The sequence below is a fragment of the Peromyscus maniculatus genome, chromosome 1, assembly GCF_049852395.1.
Source record: "Peromyscus maniculatus bairdii isolate BWxNUB_F1_BW_parent chromosome 1, HU_Pman_BW_mat_3.1, whole genome shotgun sequence".
Lineage (NCBI taxonomy): Eukaryota > Metazoa > Chordata > Mammalia > Rodentia > Cricetidae > Peromyscus > Peromyscus maniculatus.
The window spans coordinates 112,361,144-112,385,316 of NC_134852.1; the positions used below are offsets into that span (position 1 = coordinate 112,361,144).

At 44.4% G+C, this 24,173-nt stretch overlaps 2 protein-coding genes across 2 annotated transcripts in view; both read right to left on the reverse strand.

Annotated features, from left to right (window-relative positions):
- Positions 1-11,706: 11,706 nt before the first annotated feature.
- LOC102915785 (T-cell ecto-ADP-ribosyltransferase 1-like) overlaps positions 11,707-24,173 on the reverse strand; it is a 30,096-nt gene continuing 17,629 nt past the window's right edge. Inside the window, exon 4 of the mRNA XM_076548483.1 lies at positions 11,707-11,845. Coding sequence (XP_076404598.1) covers positions 11,781-11,845 — 65 coding nt within the window. The 3' untranslated portion in view covers positions 11,707-11,780. The remainder of the gene's footprint in view (positions 11,846-24,173) is intronic.
- LOC143271204 (T-cell ecto-ADP-ribosyltransferase 2-like) lies at positions 13,386-23,455 on the reverse strand. The gene is made up of 3 exons (XM_076563415.1): positions 23,353-23,455; positions 21,368-21,429; positions 13,386-14,207 (listed from the first exon to the last, which is right to left on the reverse strand). The coding sequence occupies exons 1-3, from the start codon at positions 23,453-23,455 to the stop codon at positions 13,386-13,388; spliced, it is 987 nt and encodes a 328-aa protein (XP_076419530.1).

A 24,173-nucleotide genomic window follows, 5' to 3' on the forward strand; every position in this document is an offset into this window, starting at 1 on the left:
TTGTTAAATATGCACTGCGCCCCCTGGTGGCTATAAGTGCTCACCGCAGACTGGAAATGCTAAGCGCTGGCTCCATTGCCCTACATCCCAGGGGAGCAAGTCCCTAAGCCCCTAGGCATCGCCAGGTGCTTGACTCTCTGGATTCAAAAGAACATTTTCTAACTCATATGCAAAAAGACTCCGTGAGTGGAAACTGTGCCACCTTCTCCCAAACACACCCACTTCAGCCAGTCTATTCTTCAAAAGCTTTCACTTCATTTTTTCTAAAGCAAAAATGGTATCAATTCAGTTGTTTTAATTCTAATGGAGAAAGGCTGGCTTCTGCTGAGTGGTCATCTGGTATTTTAATTATATAAACTTTCCCTGTGGCATAGGGCAAGGACTTTCGCCACCCTGTTCCGTGGTGTGGGCTATTTATTACTGAGGGTTCAGCAACTATAACTCCACCCTTGGGCGCTACTGTCCTTTGGATGTTGGTTTTGTTTGACCAAGAACCTTAGCAGAATTCTAGCTTTGTGGGTACCCCAAAATGCTCATATTGAGGAGGAAGAGCATATTTAAAGTATGAATATGCATCTCCTGCAATCCATCCCAGTTGAGAGATATTTTAAACTCGTGTAACAGAAGCCCTCACAGTGAGAGTGGGCTGCATGGAGCAGATCCACTTCAAAATCAGCTGCTGGTTTAGATTTGCTCTGTTTTGAAGCTTGAGGAAGAGAAGGAAAAGAAAAATAATAAAAGTCATCAAATCTTGCCCAAGCATGCCCTTTATCAGATGGAGTTCTGCTTAATTGTCTCCTGGTCCCCTGGGTGTTTCCCAACAATGCACTTTCATCAATTGGGATTTAGCCGATAGAGCTCTCAAAGCAACAGACATGAAGTGGGAAAAAATGAAAAACAACAAAGAAATTAAATGCTAGTGCATGTGCATTTAGTAGCCTTCATTAAAGCAAAAGCTTTGATGAAAATGCACCATGAATTTTAGTTAAAAGATGACTGTGGGTCTTCCTCCCACAAAGTAGAAACAAAAATGTAAATGTGGTATTTTAGTTCCTGAAGGATGTTGAGTTTAAAATTTTAATGTTTGAAAAAGCCAAATGAAGTGAAATATCCGAATTCCCTGGTTATTTTTTATTTCTTGTACTGACATTCAAGAGACTGTGAATGCACCTAGCTGGATTTTTCTGAGGAATCAATATTTTACAAACGGGCTCTTTTATGTTGCTCAGTGCTGCATATCTGTAGCATTCCACTTGCAGTAGATGGTTTGTCACTATATTTCGTTTAGATTCTCCTATTATCATAGCTGCATGCATGATGCTCCAGGTTCAGTCCCCAGTACCACAGGGGAGGCAAAAAACCCTCATAATCAAAAGGATTGATTTAATAGTTTTTTTCTAAAATTTCTAAAATCTCATAAATGATGAGATTTTAAGACAATAAGTTATTCCTAATTACTTGGAGACTTTTAAAGAAATAAAAATCAAAAGAAAAGTAAGTACATAAAAACTACACAATCTCCAGGCATGGTGGTTTGTGTCTTTAATTCCGACACTGGGGAGGCAGAGGTAAGTCCATCTCTGTGAGGCTAGCTTGGTCTACATAGTGAGTTCCAGGCTAGTCAAGCTACATAGCAAGACTCTGTCTCAAAAAAGAAAAAAAAGAAAGAAAGAAAGAAAGAAAAGAAAAGAAAAAAGCCAGAAACAAACTAACAAAACAAACAAAAACCCTACATAATCCCAGACAGGTTTCTGACCCATGTATTAAATTTTCTATGTATAACACTTTTGGTCTCTGAAACTTTCAAATTAAGAGGGTAAAATTAAGCCTTGTGTCATAAACTCTTTTTGTAACATGCTTGAGAATATCCATTAAAATTTTATCTATCTATCTATCTATCTATCTATCTATCTATCTATCTATCTATCTATCTATCTACCTATCTATGGTTTTTTTGAGACAAGGTTTCTCTGTGTAGCTTTGTGCCCTTCCTGGAACTCACTCTGTAGCCCAGGCTGACCACGAACTCACAGAGATCCGCCTGCCTCTGCCTCCCGAGTGCTGGGATTAAAGGCGTGCACCACCACCGCCCGGCTCTCCATTAAAATGTTAAAACTAGCCGTTGTCATTTGATTGTATTTGTAGTATCACGTGGGAGTGTGTATGCAGCCTGAGACGTGTGTGTGTGTGTGTGTGTGTGTAGGTAATTTGTGAGGAAAACGACTCTAAGCATGAGATCAGGAGCGGACAACAAGGGACAGCAGTGCATCCTCGTGTGGACACTGCCGGGGCCAAAGCTGTGGCCTTCCCAAATGATGTAAGACCTGGCTTCCTGGGGAGCCCAAGTTGTGACATGCTTTAATCTTTTGACTTCTGTCCTCCATTGGTTAAGAGTTGTCCTGGGAAACTTGAATCCTCTCACGTTTCAGGGTCACAGATATGAATGCAAGGTGGCTTTTCCCAGGTATCCTGGGCCTCTGTGAGAGAGAGAGAGAGCAAGAGCCTAGGCGCTTTGATTAAGTCATGATGGTAGAGCTCTCATGGATGGGAGTATGTACAAAGGAACTCTGGAGAACTAACTTGTCCCCTTCGCTGTATGAGGACACAGCAGAATGATGTCTGACTGTGGGCCAGCAAAGACGCCCTCATCATAGACCAAACTAGCAGTACATTGTTACTGCACTTTTCAGCCCTCAGAACTGAGAAATTTGTGTTGTTTCTTTTTGTTTGTTTGTTTGTTTGTTTTTTGAGATAAGGTTTCTTTGTGTAGCTCTGGAGCCTGTCCTGGAACTTGCTTGGTAGACCAGGCTGACTTAGAACTCACAGAGATCCGCCTGCCTCTGCCTCCCGAGTGCTAGGATTAAAAGCGTTCAACACCACTCACTGCCAAGCTGTTTCTTTTCATTTTTAACAGTTCTCCTTCTCTCTCTCTCCTGGGGTGGTGGTGGTGGCGTGTGTGTATGCCAGGGGTCAGCTTTGGATCCTGCTCTGCAGGGTCAGTCAACCTTGGTTTTTGAGACAGAGTCTCCATGGTCTAGGGCTCTCTGATTAAGCTCAGCTGGCTGGCAGCAAACCCCAGGGATGTCCTGTCTCCATGTCCCCAGCACTGGGATTTTAAGGCTGTGCCATCATCTCTGGCTTTCCCCCCTCCCTTTTGGATTTATTTATTTTACTTGTATAGTATTTGACTGTGTGTGTTTTGTGTATGATGTGTGTGCCGGGTACCTGCAGTGGTCAGAAGAGGGAATCTGGTTCCCTGGAACTGGATTTATGGGTGGTTGTGAGCCACTATGGTGGTACTGGGAACCTGACATAGGTCCCCTGCAAGAACAAGTGCTCTTCACTGCTGGGCCACCTCTCCAGCCCCATCCCTGGCTTTTTAATGCTCAAACCCAGGCCCTTGTGTTTGTGTGGCAAGTGTTTGATGGAGCCCATGCCCAACTCTTATTTATAATCCTCCCAGGTCAATGCACCTTCTTGTGGTAATTTAAAGAAACTAAGAAACCCATGAAGGGTTACAATTTCTCATTATACTTGTGTTACCTTCTTCCATAGCTACCATAAAATCCTAGTACTCTGATTAATTATTGAATAAGCTGTAGCCATTTACTGGTCTCACACACTTCAACACCATTGATCATCAACCAACATTCTTTAGTATCTCTTTCATATGTTCTCCGACTTCAAGAGTAGGCCCTGCACTTAGAACCGTCAGAGGCCGGCCAGACTTTCCCCCCTAAAGCCATCTTTTAGTGCTCCCAAAATAATTAATTGGTAGCATCAAGATACCTGTGTGGTGACTTGAACGAAAAATGTCTCCCATAGGCCTGTGTATTAGAACACACAGTCCCCAGTTTGCAGGGTTGTTTGGGGAGGTTATGGAACTTCTTAGGGCATTCAAGTTTGCTGGAGGAAGTACATCACTGGAGGCGGGCTTCAAGAGTTGACAGCCAGCCCCACTTTTAGTTCGCTCTCTCAGCCTCTTAAATGCAGTTGAAATGTGATCTCTCAGCTTCCCACTCCGGACACCTCTGGGCATGCCTTCCCTCCCTTTATGGACTTTACCCTCTGGAACTGTAAGCCTAAAAAAAACTATCTCCCTTCTGGTATTTTATGTTTTTTTATCACAATAACAGAAAAATAAATAATCCACCCTGTATATGTAAACCCCAGTTCTGCTCCCATAGAAACAAAAGACTTCCAGGGGAGTTTAACATGTATGAAGTGTGCTGGAGTTATCAGAACTTAACAATACTGTAATATGTGTGTGTGTGTGTGTGTGTTTATATATGTTTAAATATATATAAAACATATATATTTTAAGGCTATAATGTGGGAAAAAACGAACAAGATAAGGAGAAATACCCAAACCTCCCCCTAGCCCAGAAGAATAATTTTGCATACATTATTCTCCTTGCTTTTGTCAGAGGAAGTGTTGGCTGCCCAAACACATTTTAATATGCAGATGCACATTTGAAGCTTGTACAGTGTAAGTGTTGATGCACTGTCTGCTGGCAGAGTTCAAAAAGTTTTCTGAAGGTTTATTTTTAAGCTCAGATCACCCTTATCTATTATTAGTTGCCTTTATGCCTCTCATCATGTAGAATCAGAAGTGGTAGTGCAACTTCACAGTGGAATTCTAAAAATGATGAACCCCTTAGGGTTTGCCTGGAAACGAGACTGGGGTGGCCAGCTGGTCATCCATAGCTCTTGTGAATGGTATACACTGAAAAACAAAGACCAGGACTCTTCCCACATGATCAGTCTCAGAGCAATGTTATTATGGCTTGGATATAAAATGTTCCCATAGGCTCATGTATTTGAACTCTGGGGGTGCTTTTGGGGGAGAGGGGGGGACATGGAATCTTTAGGAGTGGAGCCTGGTTGGAGGAAATTGGTTACCGAGGTAGCAGGCCTTGCAGTGTACAGTTCAACCCTTGTTCCTGTCCACTCTCTACCTCTGGATCTGCTCACACAAAAGCAAGCAGTCTCATATTTCCTCGGACATGGACACAGCCACTCCCTCCTCTGTGCCTCGGCTGCCATGAAGCATTGCACTCCAGTGTGGGCCAGAATAAGTCTTGCTTCTCTTAAGTTGCTTATCAGATGGTTGGTCACAAGAAACTAATATAGAAAAATGTGGGTATGCTGTAATTAAACCTGAGGTTTACAGGTCTTAGGAACTGATTTGGGAGAGGGATGTGGAAGAATTGGAGATGCAGATTAAAGAGTCCCTGGCATGGTGTAAGCAAAGCTTCATGAGCAATTCTGGTGAGCGTGTGGAAGACCAGAGTGCGGAAAGAAAGGCTGCAACTATGACTGATCTCTCTGGATTTCAGAGGGAACAAGGACTCTGTTGGGACTTAGACTAGAGGCCATTCATATTATAGTCTGGCAAAGAATCTGACTGCATTCTGTTTGTTCCCTAAAGAATTCTGAGGATGTATTCAAGACTAATGGACTAAGATATTTGCTGGTCGGAAATTGCAAAACAGTATGATGCTGTGGAATGTCGTTCTGTGTATGCTGTGAATGTGTGTTGCTCTGACTGGTTGATAAATAAAATGCTGATTGGCCAGTAGCCAGGCAGGAAGTATAGGCAGGATAAGCAGATAAGGAGACTTCTGAGAAGAGGAAAGCTGAGTCAGGAGATGCCAGCCAGACACAGAGGAAGCAAGATGACAAGGCAGAACTGAGAAAAGGTACCAAGCCATGTGGCTAAACATAGATAAGAATGATGGGTTAATTTAAATGTAAGAGCTAGTCAATAATAAGCCTGAGCTAATGGCCATACAGTCTGTAATTAATATAAGCCTCTGTGTGTTTATTTGGGTTTGAGCAGCTGTGGACCAGGCAGGACACAGGAAAACTTGCAACTACAGTATGACACCCAGGCTGTGACATGGTTACTGATAATTGCGCTTAATTAGATTTACAGTGATAGAGAGCAGAAGGTATGAAAATGTACATTTGGGCCAAGAAACTAGTCTTGATGAGTTCAGAGGCTCTACCTAGGTAGTGCAGACAAAGCATCTGTAATTATTAAAGAGATTAGCACCATTAAAGCGAAGCCACAGAATTTGCACTGGGCCAGTAAGAAAAGCAGCTGGAAGGTATGACTGGATCTGCTGAGAGATGCAGGGTGTAGCACTGGAAGCTCATTTGAAAAACTTTCACTTGAAAAGGAAGTGATGGGAAAATGAGATTCTCCACTGCATCTTCTGAGCAGAACCACCTAGGAAAGCATTTTTTCCAGGTTCAGCTTCAAAGACACTGAGACCACTGATGCTGTGTTCCAGAGGATCCAGGCTACCTCTTGATCTGGTGCCAGAAATGGATTTATTATGGGAACTGGCTCCAGCCTACTCTCTGTAAGCTAAAGACCCAGGTGTACTGGTGGCAAATTCAGTCTTAATCTGTCTGTTGTTGTCTTAGTTACCTTTTTACTGCTATGGTGAGAGGCTATGACCAAGACAACTTATAGAAGAAAGAGTTTATTAGGGCTTATATTTCAGGGGGTTAGCCCATGACAGTTATGGTGGGGAACACAGCAGCAGACATGCAGGCATGGAGGCACTGGAACAGTAGCTGAGAGCTCACATCTTAAGACAAGAACTGCGAGGAGTATGTGCACACACATGTGCACACATGCACATACACACACACACACACACACACACACACACACACACACACACACACACACAAAGTGACAGGGGGACTGAGAATAGCATGGGCTTTTGAAACCTCAAAGCCCACCTGCAGTGACTCACTTCCTCCAACAAGGCCACACCTCCTAATCCTTCCCAAACAATTCTACCAATTGTGGACTAAGTACTCAAACATATGGTACGGCAGCCATTCTCATTCAAACTACCACGGTTGTCTACATGGTGTTAGATCTGAAGACATGCAAAATGCAAGAGTTATGGGGTCATGAAGGCTTACACTAAGGTTCCAGAAAGCTGCAGAGACCAAGAACATGTATAGACATGTTAGAGTGCCTGCATGAAGCTCCTGGTTGGTCGTGTATGGTGGTCTGTGAAGGTGAAGCCTAACTTGCACTAGAGCTCCTAGGATACTAGAGATGGCCCAAACATGGGATACTGCTGAGAAAAGTCACAGATACTAATTGGAGCCAGCCCAAGAGAGAGGCCACATGTGCCACAGGCTTTGGGGCTGGAGGGTTGGGTCTCCCTGAGCCTGTTGGAGTAGAGATGATACCATCACAAGCTCTGGCACAATAAAGTCTTCTAAAGGGAGAACGTTAAATAAACCATTACGTTGGAATAGAGATTTTTTTACTTAAACAGGACACGGTAACACCATAAAAGGAAATGTGGCTGATTTTCCGTTCTGTCTGGCTGCAGCCACCAGGTGAGCCAAGACAGGTGCACACACATCATCCAGGAGCTGTGGAAGTAGTCAATGTGATATTACTTTCTTATGAGGGTCTTCTGCTAGCAGTAATACCAGTTCTCTGGGCTGTGCAGGATTTCCCACATCACCCAGTGGGATAACATGTGCAGGCTGAAATACAAGGCCAAGCAGGAGACTTGTCTGCCCTTGGTGGGCCCAAACATACAGTTCCTAAGTATGTAACTATGGTGAGCCTGTTCATCATGAAACAGCTGGTGTGTATGATGTCTTCAGTCTGTTACTGAGGAGAGGGCTGGGCACCGCCCAGAATTCTTACAGGGTTGGAGAGTACACATATAAATTCTTTGAGGTTCTTGTCACTGATTCATTCCATAAAGCTACCACTGGAGCTTGCGATGCCATCAATCACTCGCCACACTGTTTTCTGAGACAGAGTCTCTCTCTGAACCGGCAGTTCACCTATTTGACAACACTAGCAAGCATCGGGCCTTCTCCGCTCTCAGTTCTGGGATTACAGGCACAAGCTGCCATGCCTGACTTTGTACACAGATGCTGGGAATCCAAACGCAGGTCCTCACACTCGTGTGGCAAGCACATTGCCACCTGAGCCATCCCCCAGCGCCTACATATTTTTATCTAAGTAAGTTTTCTTTCCTAAACGAGAGTATAAGATAGTCTATTAGGTACATTGTACACATCCCTAATAAGAAAGGAGTAAGATATAAACATATGTCCAATAAGCTCAAAGGAATTCTTCCTATAGTAGGTCACAGGGAAGCTGAGACGCATGTTGGTCATAAACATGGTTCATAACTTGGAATTTGAGATTTTCTTAGAGAAAGGGGTATTGTTCTCTGTAAGCAGTTTGGTCAGTCGTGTGGAACTCCTTGACTCTTAGCCAACGTGAGACTTAAGCCAGACCCAAAGGAGGCTCTTTTCCTGTGTCCCCTCTCCTTCAGCTCGCCTCTCATTTTAGCCTACTTCAGTAGAACTTGCCTGATGAGGTTATTATGAATAAAATTGCTTGTGGGTGTATGTGTGTGGGTACATGCGCTGTGGCAAGTGTGTGGAGATCAGAAGACAAACTGCAGGAGACAGCTCTCTCCCTCTGCCATACGGGTCCTTCAGATCTAACTCGGGTTATCAGAGGGTGGCAGATGCCCCACCTGCTGAACTCTCTTGATGGCCCTACCTTAGAATTAAATCTGTAAACATGTAAGGTGCTCATCACAGTCAGTACCTGATATGTACTAAGTACCCAGTTCACTTTACTATTCAGGTTTGTTATAGTTTGAGTGTGAAAGTCTCCCCCTCCCTGACAGGATCATGTGTTTGAACACCTGGTCCCCAGCTGGCAGCACTGGTTGGGGAGGATGTAGGGGACTTTTGGAACATGGGGTGTAGATGGCCTACCAAGCATTATAGCTTAGCCTTGCTTCAGGCTGAAGCTCCCTGGTCCCAGTCTGTGCCCTGGATGAAATGCTTGTTCCAGGTATGGACTGCCACAGGCTGAGCCCACTTGAAAGAATTTTTGTTTTGTTTTGTTTTGTTTTGTTTTGTTTTGTTTTGTTTTGTTTTGTTTTGTTTTGTTTTCAGACAGTGTCCCTTTGTGTAGCCCTGGCTGTCCTGGATATCTCTATGTAGACCAGGGTGGTCTTGAACTCAGAGATCCGTCTGCCTCAGCCTCCCGCTGGGATTAAAGGCCGGGACCACTAGGCCTGGCTCTTGGTGGACCCAATGCCCTGAACTGTGAGCTGAAGTGAGTCCTCCTTCCCTTAACTTGCTCCTGTTGACTATTTGATCATGGCAATGAGAAAACTAATTAATACAACATTTTTATAATCATGCAGTTCTCTTTATCTTTGATTCCTTTTTTTGGTCTTAAATATTTTTCAAATCATTGGGTTTGTTATAAATGTCCTCTTTTTTTCGTCCTTCCAGGAACCTCGGAGGTGTTTTTTGAAGTTGGAGGTAGTTCCTACATCCAGGGATGACTATGAGCAGAGCCCCGGGGTGGTCTTTAGGCATGGAGAAGAAATAAGTTCCCCCTCTCTCCTCTGTTGCTCGGATGCTAAATAGTCTCCTGAATTTTCATAATAATTTTTCACATTTAAGCCTTTAATTTCTTTGGGATAACTCTTACGTACAGTGTCTTGAAAAACAAAGAGATTCCAAATTTAGTTTTGAGATCAAATTGGCTTTTAGTAGCCACTCCAAAGTCAGGCACCATCTCATCCCACACAACAGAATGAGTGTTCTATCTACTGAGCCTAGGGAGTCGGATTCAGAGGCTAGAAAGAGCCAGAGCATGGTTCCAAATGATGGTTTCCCGTGAATTTTATTTAGCAGGTACATGTGGGGATCTGAGAGCCAATTGTCCTCCCTCCATTTATTGACTCTGCTTTTCCACCGTGAGTTTCGAGGCCACCCCTGCCATACACTTCCTGTCTGCCTGCATGGTTTATTCTCTTGACCATATCCCCAATGTTCTTGTTTTGTTACATCCCTACCACAGTTTGCCCTCCCTCCTCTGCTCCCAGCTCCCCACCCCTTCCTCCACTCCCCCTCCTCCCTTTCTCTTCAGAAAAGGGTAGGCCTCCCATGGTTATCGACTAGCCATGGTATATCAAGTTCCAGTAAGACTCTGTACCTCCCCTTGTGTTAAGGCTGGACCAGGCAAACCCGTAGGAGGAAAGGGACCCAAAAGCAGGCAACAGAGTCAGAGACAGCCCCTGCTCCCACTGTTAGGAGTTCAACAAGAGCACCAAGTTACACAACTGTAACGTATGTGCAGAGGGCCTAGGTCAGTCCCATGCAGGCCCCCTGGTTGGTGGTTCAGTCTCTGTGAGCTCCTATGAGCCCAGATTATTTGATTCTTCGAGTTTTCTTCTGGTGTCCTTGACCCCTCTGCCCGCCCCTGGCTCCTCCCACTCTTCTGCAGGATTCCCCGAGCTCCACCTAGTGTTTGGCTGTGGGTCTGCATTTGTTTCCAGCAGTTGCTGGATGAAGCCTCTCTGATGATGACAATTGGACTAGGCACTAGAGTATAGCGGAATATCATTAGGAATCATTTCATTGACCGTTTTTGCCAATTGTGTTTGATTCTATCCTAGACCTCTGGGTCATTCTCCCTCTGGGTCCAGGACCTCCAGGCCTTGTCAGGTGTGAGCTCACTTTCAGGGCATGGTTCTCAATCTGGACCAGTCATTGGTCGGCCACTCTGATAATATCTTTTCCTTCCTTCCTTCCTTCCTTCCTTCCTTCCTTCCTTCCTTCCTTCCTTCCTTCCTTCCTTCCTTCCTTCCTTCCTTCCTTCCTTCCTTCCTTCCTTCTTTCCTTCCTTCCTTCCTTCCTTTCGTTCTTTCTTTCCTTGAGACAGGTCTCACCATGTATCTTTGGCTGACCTCAAACTCACATCATTCACCTGCCTAAGCCTCCTGAGTGCTGTAAATAAAGGCGTGGACCACCACAAACAGATCTCTAGCGATAATTTTGTTTGCTTTTGCACCAATTAAATATTTGTTGTTGCTTTCAGGCAGTCAAAGACACGACTGTCTTCAGGCAGGGAGGATGAGGAGAGGGAGCAAGGGAAGCTTCATACACAAGGGCTAAACCCACTCAGGGTGAGTACAGGACACAGACATCCTGGTCAATGTATGCCGCAAAATGGGCCCATCTGGGTTGCTGAGATGGCTCAGCATGCTTGATGTGTGAAACTGACAACCTGAGTTTGATCCCTGGACCCTGCATGAAGGTGGAAGGCAAAAGTCGATGCCACAGAGTTGCCCTCTGACCCCTAAACACATTTCAAGGCATGAACACACACACACACACACACACACACACACACCAGGCAATATAGTAATAATAACGTTTTAAAAATTAATGTGCTTATCCATGTCCTCAGAAATGATCAGGCTAATGATCAATTTGTCCTACAGGATTATCTGTGAGAAATGTACAAGATAAACTTTCTCAGCTGTGGACATGTGAGCAACAACCCTCATGCCTTAGGAGAGATTCTCAAAGAAATAATACAGCCTATAGAAATACCAAGTCACAGAAATCAAGGTATGGTTATAAATGGTTTATTTTGCTAGATTATAACATTAATCACATATTGCATAGTTTAAAACTGTTACTGCTGACCATGCAGACAAACATTGCTTTTTGATCATAGCAAAGTGTCAAAGGGTAGTGAATTTGAAATCAGAGCATATAATTCCAACAACAGAACCAGCAGGTTCCTTGGGTGTCTATGGAAGTCATGAATGCTAAAGTAGATCTCCCCCAAAATGATCGCACCCAACATTCTAGCACACACCTTACAGAACCAGCCAAGTTCTTGCCCCTGGGCCTCCCTTCAACACTCAGACCCATGAACTGCAGGCAGGAGAGGGCTACAGCTCAGCAAGAGGCAGCAGCTGGACCAGGAGACCAGGTAGCACCACAAGCAGCAGGGTTGCTGTAGATGGGAGGAGAAAGAAAGGATTCATGTGGGCTATCTCAAGACAAGGATAGCTCTCCTAAACATTCAGAACTTTACATCCAGCTCAAAACACAAGAGAATAGACAGGAGAATAGACTCTAGGGGGCCAGTTGCCTGGCTAGACTCTTCTGGCTTCCTCAGATTTCTAAAGTTCTCAAGTACCAGGATGTGAGCAAACTGATGGATCCCCACCACTTCCAGGGTCCTGTGCTCTAAGACACTGACTGGGGATAAAAAGCCTTTCCTATCCAGAGTCCTCCTGGCTTTCTAGGGATCCAGACAGACTTTTCCTTCTTTGCCCAGAAGGAGGTTTCTGGGTCTGAACCTTCTGAAAGTCTATAGTTGCAGCAATGTGTATTCCTTCTATGCCAGCTGGTGTGAACCAGAACTTACCTGTGGTTCTCAGCCTGCCTGGACATCAGCCATTTGACCCAGAAGGGCAGCATCTTTCTGGCTGGACTGTAGACCTGGGGAGGGGTCATGCTTTCCTTGGGCTTGATATAAATTCAAATTCCTCCATGCAAAAACACGAAGCCCCTGTGATCACTTCCTGTAGTTCCACTTCCTTCTCCAAAGACTTCCCATGTTCCCAGAAACCCTAGAGTGTCAGAGCTGATTAGACCTAAGATTGCTCTGTACTCAGTAGTCTAACTGTAGCTCATTTCAGGTTCTTCCTGGCCTCTCACTCAATCTTAACTTCCTAGGTCAACATTTAGTGCAGCCTGGATGTAAGTAAGTAATTCTGACACTGTGCAGATCCTAAGTGGTGGGCATAGGAGACAAGGTCTCTAGAGAGTGAGCAAGTGATTTTCCTGTGAACGTTGAGGTCCAAACCAGCATGAGTTTGGATCAGATGATTGAGATGTATACATGGTTCCTCATATTGAAAAATGAAAGACATTTGTGGATTGATATCTACATGTCAATCATATGTCTTGAATGCCTTTCTCTTAATTCTCAAAGCAATGCTACTAGAATGTTTGTCATTTGGGTCTTTATCATTCAAATGGGGAAACAGAGGCACAGACATTTGATAACTTGCCAAGAGTCACAGAGCTAGTGATGTTTGAACCAGATTACCATGGAGTCTAGCCCCAAACCTATGACAGAGAGCATAGTACAGTAATTTTCTCTGGAATATTAAGGAAGAAGTACTATGATAAGTGATATTTGAACTATGCCTTAAAAAGTAATCACCAAACTAAAATTGATGGTGTCTTTGCTTGCATAGAATGAGAACTGTGGTCAAGGGATGAAGAGAGAACCCATACCACAAGGAATGATGGGTATACAGCCATAAAGATCCCCAAACACGGGAAGCTTTGGTTTGAAATTATGAATAAATACCTGCTGATGGCACTTCTCACTCCTCACAGGGCTGGACCTGGTAGTAGCATTTTCCTGAAGTCTCTCACTTTGTTCAACCATTCCTGATATGCCTTCACTGAAGTATGTGCTCCTTGGCTTTTCCACAGCTACCCTTCATCCTTCTAGGCACCCTCACCATGTGCATAGTCTAACAGGTGTCTTCTGGTAGGGAATACCACCCCCTCTTCCATTTCATGATGTCCCCCACTAGCTCCACCTCTAACACAGACCCAGACTCACCTGAGCTGCTGAAATGACTGCTGTTGGTAGAACCGCTATAGAAGCAATTGAAGTTGCTCTTCCCTCTTTGGGGGGAGTGCAGAGAAGTTTTGTTATACCCTTTTCCACTTGCTGTTATGGTGACATTGTGATATACTTCATAGCCTGGAATTAACACCTCCTTTTGTTTAGGTTTGTAGGAAAATTCACTTATGTTAGCCCCCAAGCAGGTTTTGATGGTAAACAGTGTCCCATTAACACCACCAAAGCTGTAAAGAGCTACTCTCTCTTCCAAAGATGAAGACGCAAACTGCCCAAACCGCACAGAGCCCTTCCCACTGTAACGAAACTTGTTCCTGGTGCCTCTGTAAACTGAGTGACAACTCTGGTTACTCAGAAGCTGAAGGGCTCTTGTTAAGTAGTAATGGAAGGCCTTGTAATGGAAGTTAGTGGTATTTTTCTTGAATTCTCTAACTGCTCTGTTAAAATCTTCATGGATTTTCCCGGTGTAAGCCACTAAAGCCGTTCCGTGGAAGTCATGGAAACCTTTGGGAGTCCTCATTGTATTTTTTATCTCCTTCCATCGTTTCTCTGCCTGTTCCCACTCAAGTTTTAATTGCCCATTCATGTTGAAGTCTTCTTGTAACAGCTGGGGTGCTTTTCTCTCCATGTCTTCAGCACAGCCCTCATACTGATCATCAAATGCATTGGGAGCCATGTCCAGGTCAGAAGGCTCAGTCAGGCCTGTCACCTGAAAGAGAGAAGTAGGTTCTTTGTTACTAGATAAGTTTGCTAAGTTATCAGCATGTGCTGGGTGCTGTCTGGAGCTGACAGCATGAGATGTCACATACTCCAACCTCACAAACGGTACATGCATGGACACAATCTCATTATGTTATAAGCAGAGCAGAAAGGAAAGGCTGATTTCTGATTGTTTAATATTTACAGATTCTATAGTTTTTCTTATAATGCTTAGTATACAAAATAACAGGCCTCATCATGACATTTTCACACACGTATATCACTGTATGTTGCTCATATTCATCACACACAACCTTCCCCTTACTGATATTACCTTTTCAATACTTGTGCTGTCTACCACCCTCTAACTGCAGACTGAACCCTGGGAACTGTAATATTACCAAGATGTGGGCAGGAGAAAGCAAGGTCAACAGAATATGGGTTGAGAATATTACCTGCTGGATTAATAACCAAGTCAGGAGGAACACATGAACTTTTGATGTCATCTTCAAGTTCAAAAACAGCTGCAAGGAAATACAAGACAATGAAAGAGGGGTACACACAGTATTATAACAGTCTGTTGATGGATCTGCTTTGCCTCAATGACTGAATCTCCATTTTACATCTGCAGGTCCAGGCTCCTTCCTGCTCACACTGCTCCCAGGATGACTTATCAGGACACTGAATAGCTCTGCTTGGGTCCCTTTCCAGAACTGAAGTGACTGACATCCTCTCTCCCCAGTAATCAATCAATCAATGACCTATAATCAATCAGTCCTGGTAACACACAGAGCTATGTACGTATCATGTAGGCTGCTAAGAGAATTGGGTCATATTTTAGCAGATGTGTCTTCGGCCTTGATGTTTTACTTGCACAGATACTTTTCTTCTCCATATTTGATTAGCATGTGGCTTACATTTACCTCTGAATGTCTTTTAATGCTGTCAGTATTCACTGTGTTCTATGATTTAAATACGGTTGTCCTTCAAAGATCTCCAGTGTGGCCATATGAAGATAGTGAAACCTTTAAGAGGTGAGGTCTGCTGGGAAGTGACCAGGTCCTGGAGGACATCACCATCAGAAGAGATCATTTCAGCCCTTAGGATCCTATACAGTTCCTGCTAGAGCCAGTCTGGCCCCAGAACCTCTCTGGCTTCCTCTCTTGCCATGTGTTCCCTTCTGCACATGGCAATGGCTTCTCTGACATTGTGATAGAGAATATTATGATTCTTCCAGGAAAACCCTAACCAGCCAGTGCTTTCATGATATTAAGACTTTCCAGCTATCAGACTGTGAACTGAGTAAGCACCTTTACTTTATAAACTTTCCAGCATCAAGCATTTTGTGATAGTAATAAACATAATATGATGAGAAAGCTCAGTGGGTAAAGAACTTGCGTTGCAAACATAGACCTGAGTTTGATCCTAAGAACCCACAGGGAAAAAGCAGGTGTGATGACATGCACTTGTATTCCAGCACCGAGAGGTGGAGAGAGATGGATACCTGAGATCCCCAAGACTCACTGGACAGCCAGACAAGTCTGCTTGGTGTGTCCCAGGCCTGCGAGAGACCCTGTCTTTACAAAACTTGTGGACAGTGCCTGAGGAATGACACCAGAGATTGTCCTCTGACTTCCACATGCATGTGCCCACCCATGAGCATGTACTCATACATGTGCATGTGTCCACACAAGTGCATATGCCCACACAAGTGCATGTACTCACACACAAAAAAAAAAGAGAAAAGAAAAATAAAAAGGAAAGAAGTATACACTGAAGAGCAACTCAAGGAATGAGAAGGAAAGTCACCCCCATTGGTATGGACCCATCCCTTCATTCCTGCCTATGGCTTTTAGAAAATCATGAGAACTCTCCCCCACACTTATCTAAGCTGTTGTGTTACTGTCCACAGAATTTTGACTTAGCTGGCAAGATAATCCTCTCCCCACACCTTGAGAATGGCAGAATGGAGCTGCATGCTGTGGCTGACTAGTTGCTCTTGGGAAGGCTGGGACTCCCAGCTCCTCCACAGCTTGGCTTCTCCTGCCCTGAGCCTTTAGGGGGCACTGTAGAAACAACAGACCTAGGAGTTCAGCACTGCAGTGAAGGGTCCCACTTTCTGTACATCCTCAACTTTAAAAAGTATTAATTATTGTGAAATAACTACAATCAACTACATAAGATATCCTCCCTAAATTCTTAAAGTCCTCCTAGACAACCAGTTATGACAGCACACCCCTATAATCCCAGCCCTTGAGAGATGGGCGAAGGGGCATCTGGGGGCCCAGGCCAGTTTAGGATGGACTCTGAAGACACAAAAAAAGGTAAAATTAAGCTCTGCCCAGAAATAGAAACACAGGTGATTTCCTTTCGCCTTGAGTACACCCTGGAGCCACTTAGGATTTGGCTACATATTCAAAAAGGTTCCTGCAGTTTGGTTGTATCAGGAGTTCTCTGGAAACTTGTCACCAACAGACTTCTGGACTCCAGCTCAAATTGGAGTATTTAGTATTTCTAATGAGCTCCTTCGTTCATTTTGACATAATTTGCTTTTTTAGTAACGTGTATGCATGCATGTCCTGGAGTTGGCCGGTATGTGCACATGAGTGCAGATGCCCTCTGAGGCCAGAGTATCAGATCCTCTGGAGCTGGAGTTACAGGCACTTGTGAGCTGCCTGACATGGGTGATGGAACTGAACTTTGATCCCACAGCAAGAGGAAGTATGTGCTCTAACCAATGAGCCATTTCTCCGGCTCAAAATTTACTTTTGGGGGAAGTACTATTTAGCATAAGATTCCAATTAATTGGTGCTGAGGACTGAACCCAGAATGTTGTGCATGCCAGGCCAACACTTTTCACTGAGCTACACCCAGCTGGACAGTGAAGCCTCTTTACATAGCACACAGCTCCACATTCTCGCTCTTCCTCCAGCCTCAGCTAGAACCACCCCTTTTCTTGTCTTAAAACTTAGGCTTCAAAGCTCTGTTCTGAAGTCAGGAAGTCTGACAAATCCCAGATGGAGGGGCCAGGAGAAAGAGGTCCTGTAGGGTTGGTGGGTGAGCAGAGGGACTTTCTCATTCAGGAAGCATGGCTCAGCCAGCCTGGAGTAAGATTCCAATTCTCTCCTCCCCGCCCTAGTTCCTCATGTGGTTGATCCAGATGTTTGCCTTTCACCGGACTGGTGTCTACTTCCCTGTGGGACAGCTAAGGACAGCCTAGCTGTGCCTTATTGGCACCGATGCCCCTCACAACCCACATAGATTGAAGATATGCAACTTGAGTCTCTTCAGCCCCAGTATGAACTCCTGGAACTTGTGCCTGCCAATTAAAATTTCCCCTGGAAATCAATGTAGCTAACACCTTGAACCTCAATAAAAACTTTCCCCTCTCTCTCCGTCTCTCTCTCTCTTTTCCTTCTCCCCATCCCTTCTTTGCTCACTCCTCCCACTCTCCTTCCATCCTGCTTTTTATCTGCATTCAATCTCTATGATCCTAAATTAAAGAAAAGAAAAGCCTTTGTTTCCAACAAGCAGGAAACCTGATGCAGGACCTTGAGGTCTGAGTTAGACTGGGCCACACAGCAGTCTTTTAAGCATTTAAAAGAACGCATCTTTTAAAACATTTAAATTAAAAATGGATAAATAAAGCAAAGAAGAGGATAGAACCTAACATTTGCATGGAGCTGGTAGGAAAATGGGATTAATTAAGCATATCCCTGTTCTGTTTCAAAAACCGGGGAAGTACACGAAGGTAAAAGTCTAAATACATAAGAGACCATGTACACAGATGCCAATTGCTTCCTACAGGACCTGGGAGGTAAATTGTGTGGTCCTGCGTTATATTTTTAAGTCTCTAGAAATATTATAGTCTCATGTCTGTCCATTCTATATCTGCCTCCATCACCCTACATGGGCTATTTCTTGCCCAGAACTGACCGTCTGGCTTTAACCCTGAGTCATAGACACCCCCCACACACGGCTATACCCACTGAAGCACTCAGATTGTTCTCAGGGTCCCCTCAACTTTAGAAGGCTTCCCTTTCAGAGGACAGAGTTCAGAGATGTCAAGTACCTGAGCAGGTCTTTGGTGGCTGTGTCTCTGGTCTCTTCTAAAAGCAAGTGTTCCAGATGGCAGTGCTGTGGCCTTTTATCCTGTTGACAATACACTTTCAGTTTCAGGTTAGATTTGAAAGGAAGCCAGAGGGTTTATGAACTATTTAAGTATGGTATACTTAAGTTAGGTATGTTGTACTTTCTTATTATACTGTAGTAGGTACCTGTTCCACCTATGACCTTGAAGTACCAGCCCCTAAGGTGTGGCCTTGGGGCTAGCTTAAGCTGAGGGCCACATATGTTTGGTCCTTTCTCTTCATTGTGGGCTTGGATGGTGTGGATTGACTTAGGCGGCAGGAGCAGTGTGGGGCAGGACATCAACCTACCAGGGCAACGATTTTGCCTATTCTGTTCAGTGAGTTGTTCTCCTTAGTATAATTTCCAAATAAATAGTTCCTTTATCAGGATCTGTGGATTATCTGCTATACTATACCGTTTCTATTCTGCATCTTTTTTAATTTTTTGTTTTGTTTTTTGTTTTTGAGACAAGGTTCCATTAGCCCGGATTGGCCTCTCCTGGCTGTGTAGCTGAGGGTGACATCAACTCCTGATTCTCTTTCCACAAAACTAGATTTATTGGTGCAAAAATAGAACCCAGGACCTGATGCTGCTCGGCAATCACTCTACCAAACAAACTCCATCCCCATCCTGCATCTTTTCCTTTGTCTGTACCAAAATGAGCCAGGACCTTTCTATTGTTCCCCACAGGACTGATGTGTGTGTGTGTGTGTGTGTGTGAGAGAGAGAGAGAGACAGACAGACAGACAGACGGACAGACAGACAGACAGAGGGGGGTGCTAGATACTGGAGAAAGTAGAAGTTGGTTGACCTTTGCCCTACACACCAATTTTACAAATTACATGAACACCTGTTGTGGTGGCTCACATCTTTAATCCCAGAGTTTGGGAGGCCGAGGCAGAGGGATCTGTGTGAATTTGAGGCCAGGCATGTCTACACAGTGAGACCCCTTAAACCAAACAAAACTACCAGCAAATCACCTGAGCGCTAAAGGGGAATAAGGAAAAGGTGAAGAGAGGTGACCAAGGTTTTTTTTAAATTGATTGTTTGGGAATTTTACCTTGTGGACCCCAATCTCAAGTATTTCCCACATCCTCCACAACCACCCCTCACTCCTGTAGTGTTCCCCTAAAGGGAAACTAAAAAATAGATAATAAAAATAAGATACAGATTAAAAAATACTAAAAAAGTAATTAAATAAATAAAATAGTAAAAAATAAAAATATACAGATATCAATTTCAATTAAAAAATAAATTAACCAACAGAAAAAAACAAGCAAATAAGACAAAGCAAGACAAAAACAAAAATTAAACAAAAACAAACAAACAAACAAACAAAACTAAACACTGCCCTCTGTCTTTGCCTCTCCATGGCCTCTTCATTCATCTCACTGGCTTTGGGAGCTGCTGATTGTCATGCAATATACTCTTTTGACCCAACAGCTTTCCCTTGGCCTCCAGCACACCAACACTGGATCTCCACACAAACTGCCCACACACTGTTGCCCCGAGTCATGTAGACCATGTGGTCATGGCTCTGCAGTCCCAGTCCATTTTCACACTCCAGCAGGTCATAGATGGGGTCAGTGTTGGAGTGTGGGAGCTCAAAGCCCTGCATGTGTATCTGGTTGGCTGCAGACTGGCCAGTCCAGGCTGCTGGGACCTCTCCCCTCTAGTGAGGAGTGCGACCAGCTCTCCCACATGCTTGTAGAGGGGTAGGTCCATCTTTCCGAAATATTGAGAGCCAGCTCTCCTATTAGAGGCAGAGCCATCTTCCCCATGCCAGGGTCATCGAGGTCTGTTATCCCAAGACCAGTTAAGGATGGAGTCAGCTCTCCCTGACCAGTGAGGAGAGGGGCCAGCACAACAAGACCCTTTTGTTAAACTCATGGTTCAACACATCGTTCACTTGGGCTCCTACAGTAACACGAGTGACAGACATCAACACAGACCCCATCTGTGGCAGGACCATGGACCCAGGCCATCAGTAGTACCTTAGGCTTGGATGACCCCATGGCCCCAAGTGGCAGCATAGGTCTCTCAGATTGACATGGGCCCAGCAGCATCAGAGTTGCCAGACACCAACATGGTCCCAGGTGGTGGTGGAGACTCCAAGCAGTCTTGCAGTCTCAATGACAATAGGAACCACAGATCTCAACACAGATCCCGACTGAAGTACGGCCATGGACCCAGACATGGCCTCTGGCCACAGCTCAGGCAGGACATCATCATGGCCCTGGATGGCATTGCAGCAACACCCTCACCCCTCCATCTCCATGGTCCCCATGGTGGATCTAGGTCTCCAGTATCTGCCCAGACCCCAGGCATACGCATTGCCTTCGGTAGTAACCTGAGCCATGGACACTGACAGTGACCCTGGCTGCAGTGGGCCATGCACCCACACATGGCCCTCAGCAGCAGCCCCGGCCCAGTGTCTTCATGGCCATGAGTGTCAGCTCAGGCCACTCAGGTGGGCATGGCCCTGGCAGCTGCATGTCCCTTACACCCTAACATGGTTAAAAACAATGGGAAGCCAGGCATCCTTGTAACCTTTGGTGGAAATGGGATCCAAGGACATCAACATAAACCCTGGTTGTAGCAGGACCACAAACCAAGACATGGTCCCCAACAGCCTCTTAGACCCAGATGTCACCATGGCCCTGGTTGACTGTATAGGCCTGTCAAGTTGGCTCCCTTCAGCTTCAAGGTGGCCCTTGGAAAACAACATGTCCCCAGGTGGGGGCCCAGACCTCGAGCATCTGCATGGCCTTCAATGGTATCAGGAGCCATGTATTCTATTTACCTGCCCAGAACTCTGAGGTCTCTGTGTACAATGAAGATTCCAATCTATCTCTAAAATTTTTACTATTAATTATCAATGATTTGATTCATATGGTCTACAGCCAGTAGGAAATAGTGTAATGGCTGAAGAACCTCCATTTTATGTTAGGCATCCATCTTGGTACCTAACAACAATTTGACTCTGTCTCCAGTCCCTGTAAGAAAACTTCCCAGTAACAGCTACCAAGTTACACCTACCCAGATATCCACAGCTATGACCATCTCCTTCAATATGATACGACTAGCTGCCTTTTTGGCTTCTGTAACCAGCTTATGCAGACAATCAAGGACTACTCTTAGGTCCCCTTGACCATCTAATCTTGACAGAGCAAAACAGCTCTTGGTTACTTGTGCAGATACTCAAGGCCTTCTTGTAGTTTTCACATTTAAAAATCCTTCCCTCATCCCCACCCCTCTTGACTCAACAGTCTCTGGTTTTGCTCAGAGATGGTTGTCCTGCTAGCAGCTACAATACATTTAGCTGATTATAATTTTAATCTGAATTGAGTCTGTGGTCTTTTCCCAGGGGTCTCTTACTCCATAACATGGGGATTAAGGGAAGCTTTATACACTTGGGCTAAACCCACTCAGGTTGAGTGCAGGACACAGACTTCCTGATCCATATATGGCTCAAAATGGGCCTGTCTGGGTTGCTGAGATAGCTTAGCAGTTAAAATGCTTGATGTGCAAAACTGACAACCTGAGTTTGATCCCTGGAACCTAAATAAAGGTGGAAGGCAAGAGGTGATGCCACAGAGTTGCCCTCTGACTCTAAACACATTTCAAGGCATGAACACACACACACATCAGGCAATATAGTTATATGAAATTTTAAAAATTAATGTGCTTATCCATGCCCTGAAAGATGATGAGAGTTATTGAAATAGGCTGACAGAGCTCAGTAGCTGGCTGTATTTCTGATGGGGTAGAGTAGGGGGTGGACTTTATCTAGGTCAGCCCTTACATTTATGGCCCACTCAATTTGTCCTGCAGGAGCATTTGTGAGAAATGTACAACATGAATGTTCTCAGATGTGTATGTGTGAGCATCAGACTTCATGCCTTAGGATAGTTTTTCAAAAAAATAATACATCCTACAGAAATACCTAGTCACAGAAATCAACGTGTGGTTATAAATGGTTTATTTCCTAGATTGTAACATTCATCACATATTTTGTACATTAAAACTCTTACTGCCGACCATGCAGACAAACACTGCTTTTTGATCATAGCAAAGTGTCAAAGGGTAGTAAATTTGAAGTCAGAGCATAAAATTTCACCCACAGACCCAGCAGGTCCTTGGGTGTCTATGGAAGTCGTGAATGCTAAAGTAGATCTACCCCAAAATGATCGCACCTTTCATTCTACCATAGACCTCAGAGAACCAGCCAAGTCCTTGCCCCTGGGCCTCCATTCAACACTCAGACCCATGAACTGCAGGCAGGAGAGGGCTACAGCTCAGCAAGAGGCAGCAGCTGGACCCTGGTAGCTGAGACCAGGTAGCACCAAAAGCAGCAGGAATGCCTGGCTGTCTCTGGCTCCTGTAGATGGGAGGAGAAAGGAAGGATTCATGTGGGCTATCTCAAGACAGGGATAGCTCCCCTAAACATTCAGAACTTTGCACCCAGATCAAAACTCAAGAGAGTAGGCTCTAGGGGGCCAGCATGCCTGGCTAGACTCTTCTGGCTTCCTCAGGATTCCTAAAGTACTCAAGTACCAAGATGTGAACAAACTGATGGATCCCCACCACTTCCAGGGTCCTGTGCTCTAAGACATTGACTGGGGATAAAAGCTTTTCCTATCCAGGGGCCTGGAGAGATGGCTCAGGGGTTAAGAGCACTGGCTGCTCTTCCAGAGGTCCTGAGTTCAATTCCCAGAACCCACATGGTGGCTCACAGCCATCTGTAATGAGATCTGGTGCCCTCTTCTGGCAGGCAGGCATACGTGCAGGAAGAACACTGTATATATAATAAATAAATAAACCATAGAAAAGTATTTAAAAAAAAAAAAAAAAAAAAAAAAAAAAAAGCTTTTCCTATCCAGAGTCCTCCTGGCCTTCTAGGGAGCCCAACAGGTTTCTCCTTTTACACCTAAGAAGAGATTTCTTGGTCTGAACCTTCTGAAAGTCCATTGTTGCAGCAATTTGTATTTTTGGTGTGCAAACTGTTGTAAACTAGAACCTACCTGAGGTTCTCAGCGTGTCAGGACTGAACATCAACCATTTGGCCCAGAACGGCAGCATCTTTCTGGCCGGACCGTGGACCCGAGTGGTCATGACTGTGGTCATGCTTTCCTTGGGCTTGATAAAAATTCCAAATTTCTCTATGCAAATGCATAAAACCCCTGTGATCACTTCTGTAGTTCCACTTCCTACTCCAAAGACTTCCCATGTTCCCAGAAACCCTAGAGTGTCAGAGCTGATTAGATCTAAGAATGCTCTGTACTCAGTAGTGTAACTGTAGCTCATTTCAGTTCTCCCTGGCCTCTCACTCAAACTTAACTTCCTAGGACAACATTTAGTGCAGCCTGGATGTAAGTAAGTAATCCAGACACTGTGCAGATCCTGAGTGGTGGGCATAGACAACAAGGTCTCTAGACTGTAAGCAAGTGATTTTCTTGTGAATGTGGAGTCCCACACCTGTATAAGTTTGGATCAGTTGACTGAGATGTGTACATGATTTTTCATATATAAAAATAAAAGGCATTTGTGGATTGATACTTACATGCCAAATAATACATCTTGAATGGCTTTTTTTAAATTTCAAAACAATACTACTAGAATATTTGCCATTTGGGTCTTTATGGTTCAAATCAGGAAATTGATGCACAGATATCTGGCAAGATGCCAAGAATCACAGAGCTAGTGATGTTTGAACCAGATTACCATGGAGTTTGACTCCAAACCTATGACAGAGAGGATGATACAGTAATTTTCTCTAGAAGTATTAAGGATGGATTTCTAGGATAAATGATACCTTGAAAGGTAATTACCAAACTAAAATTGA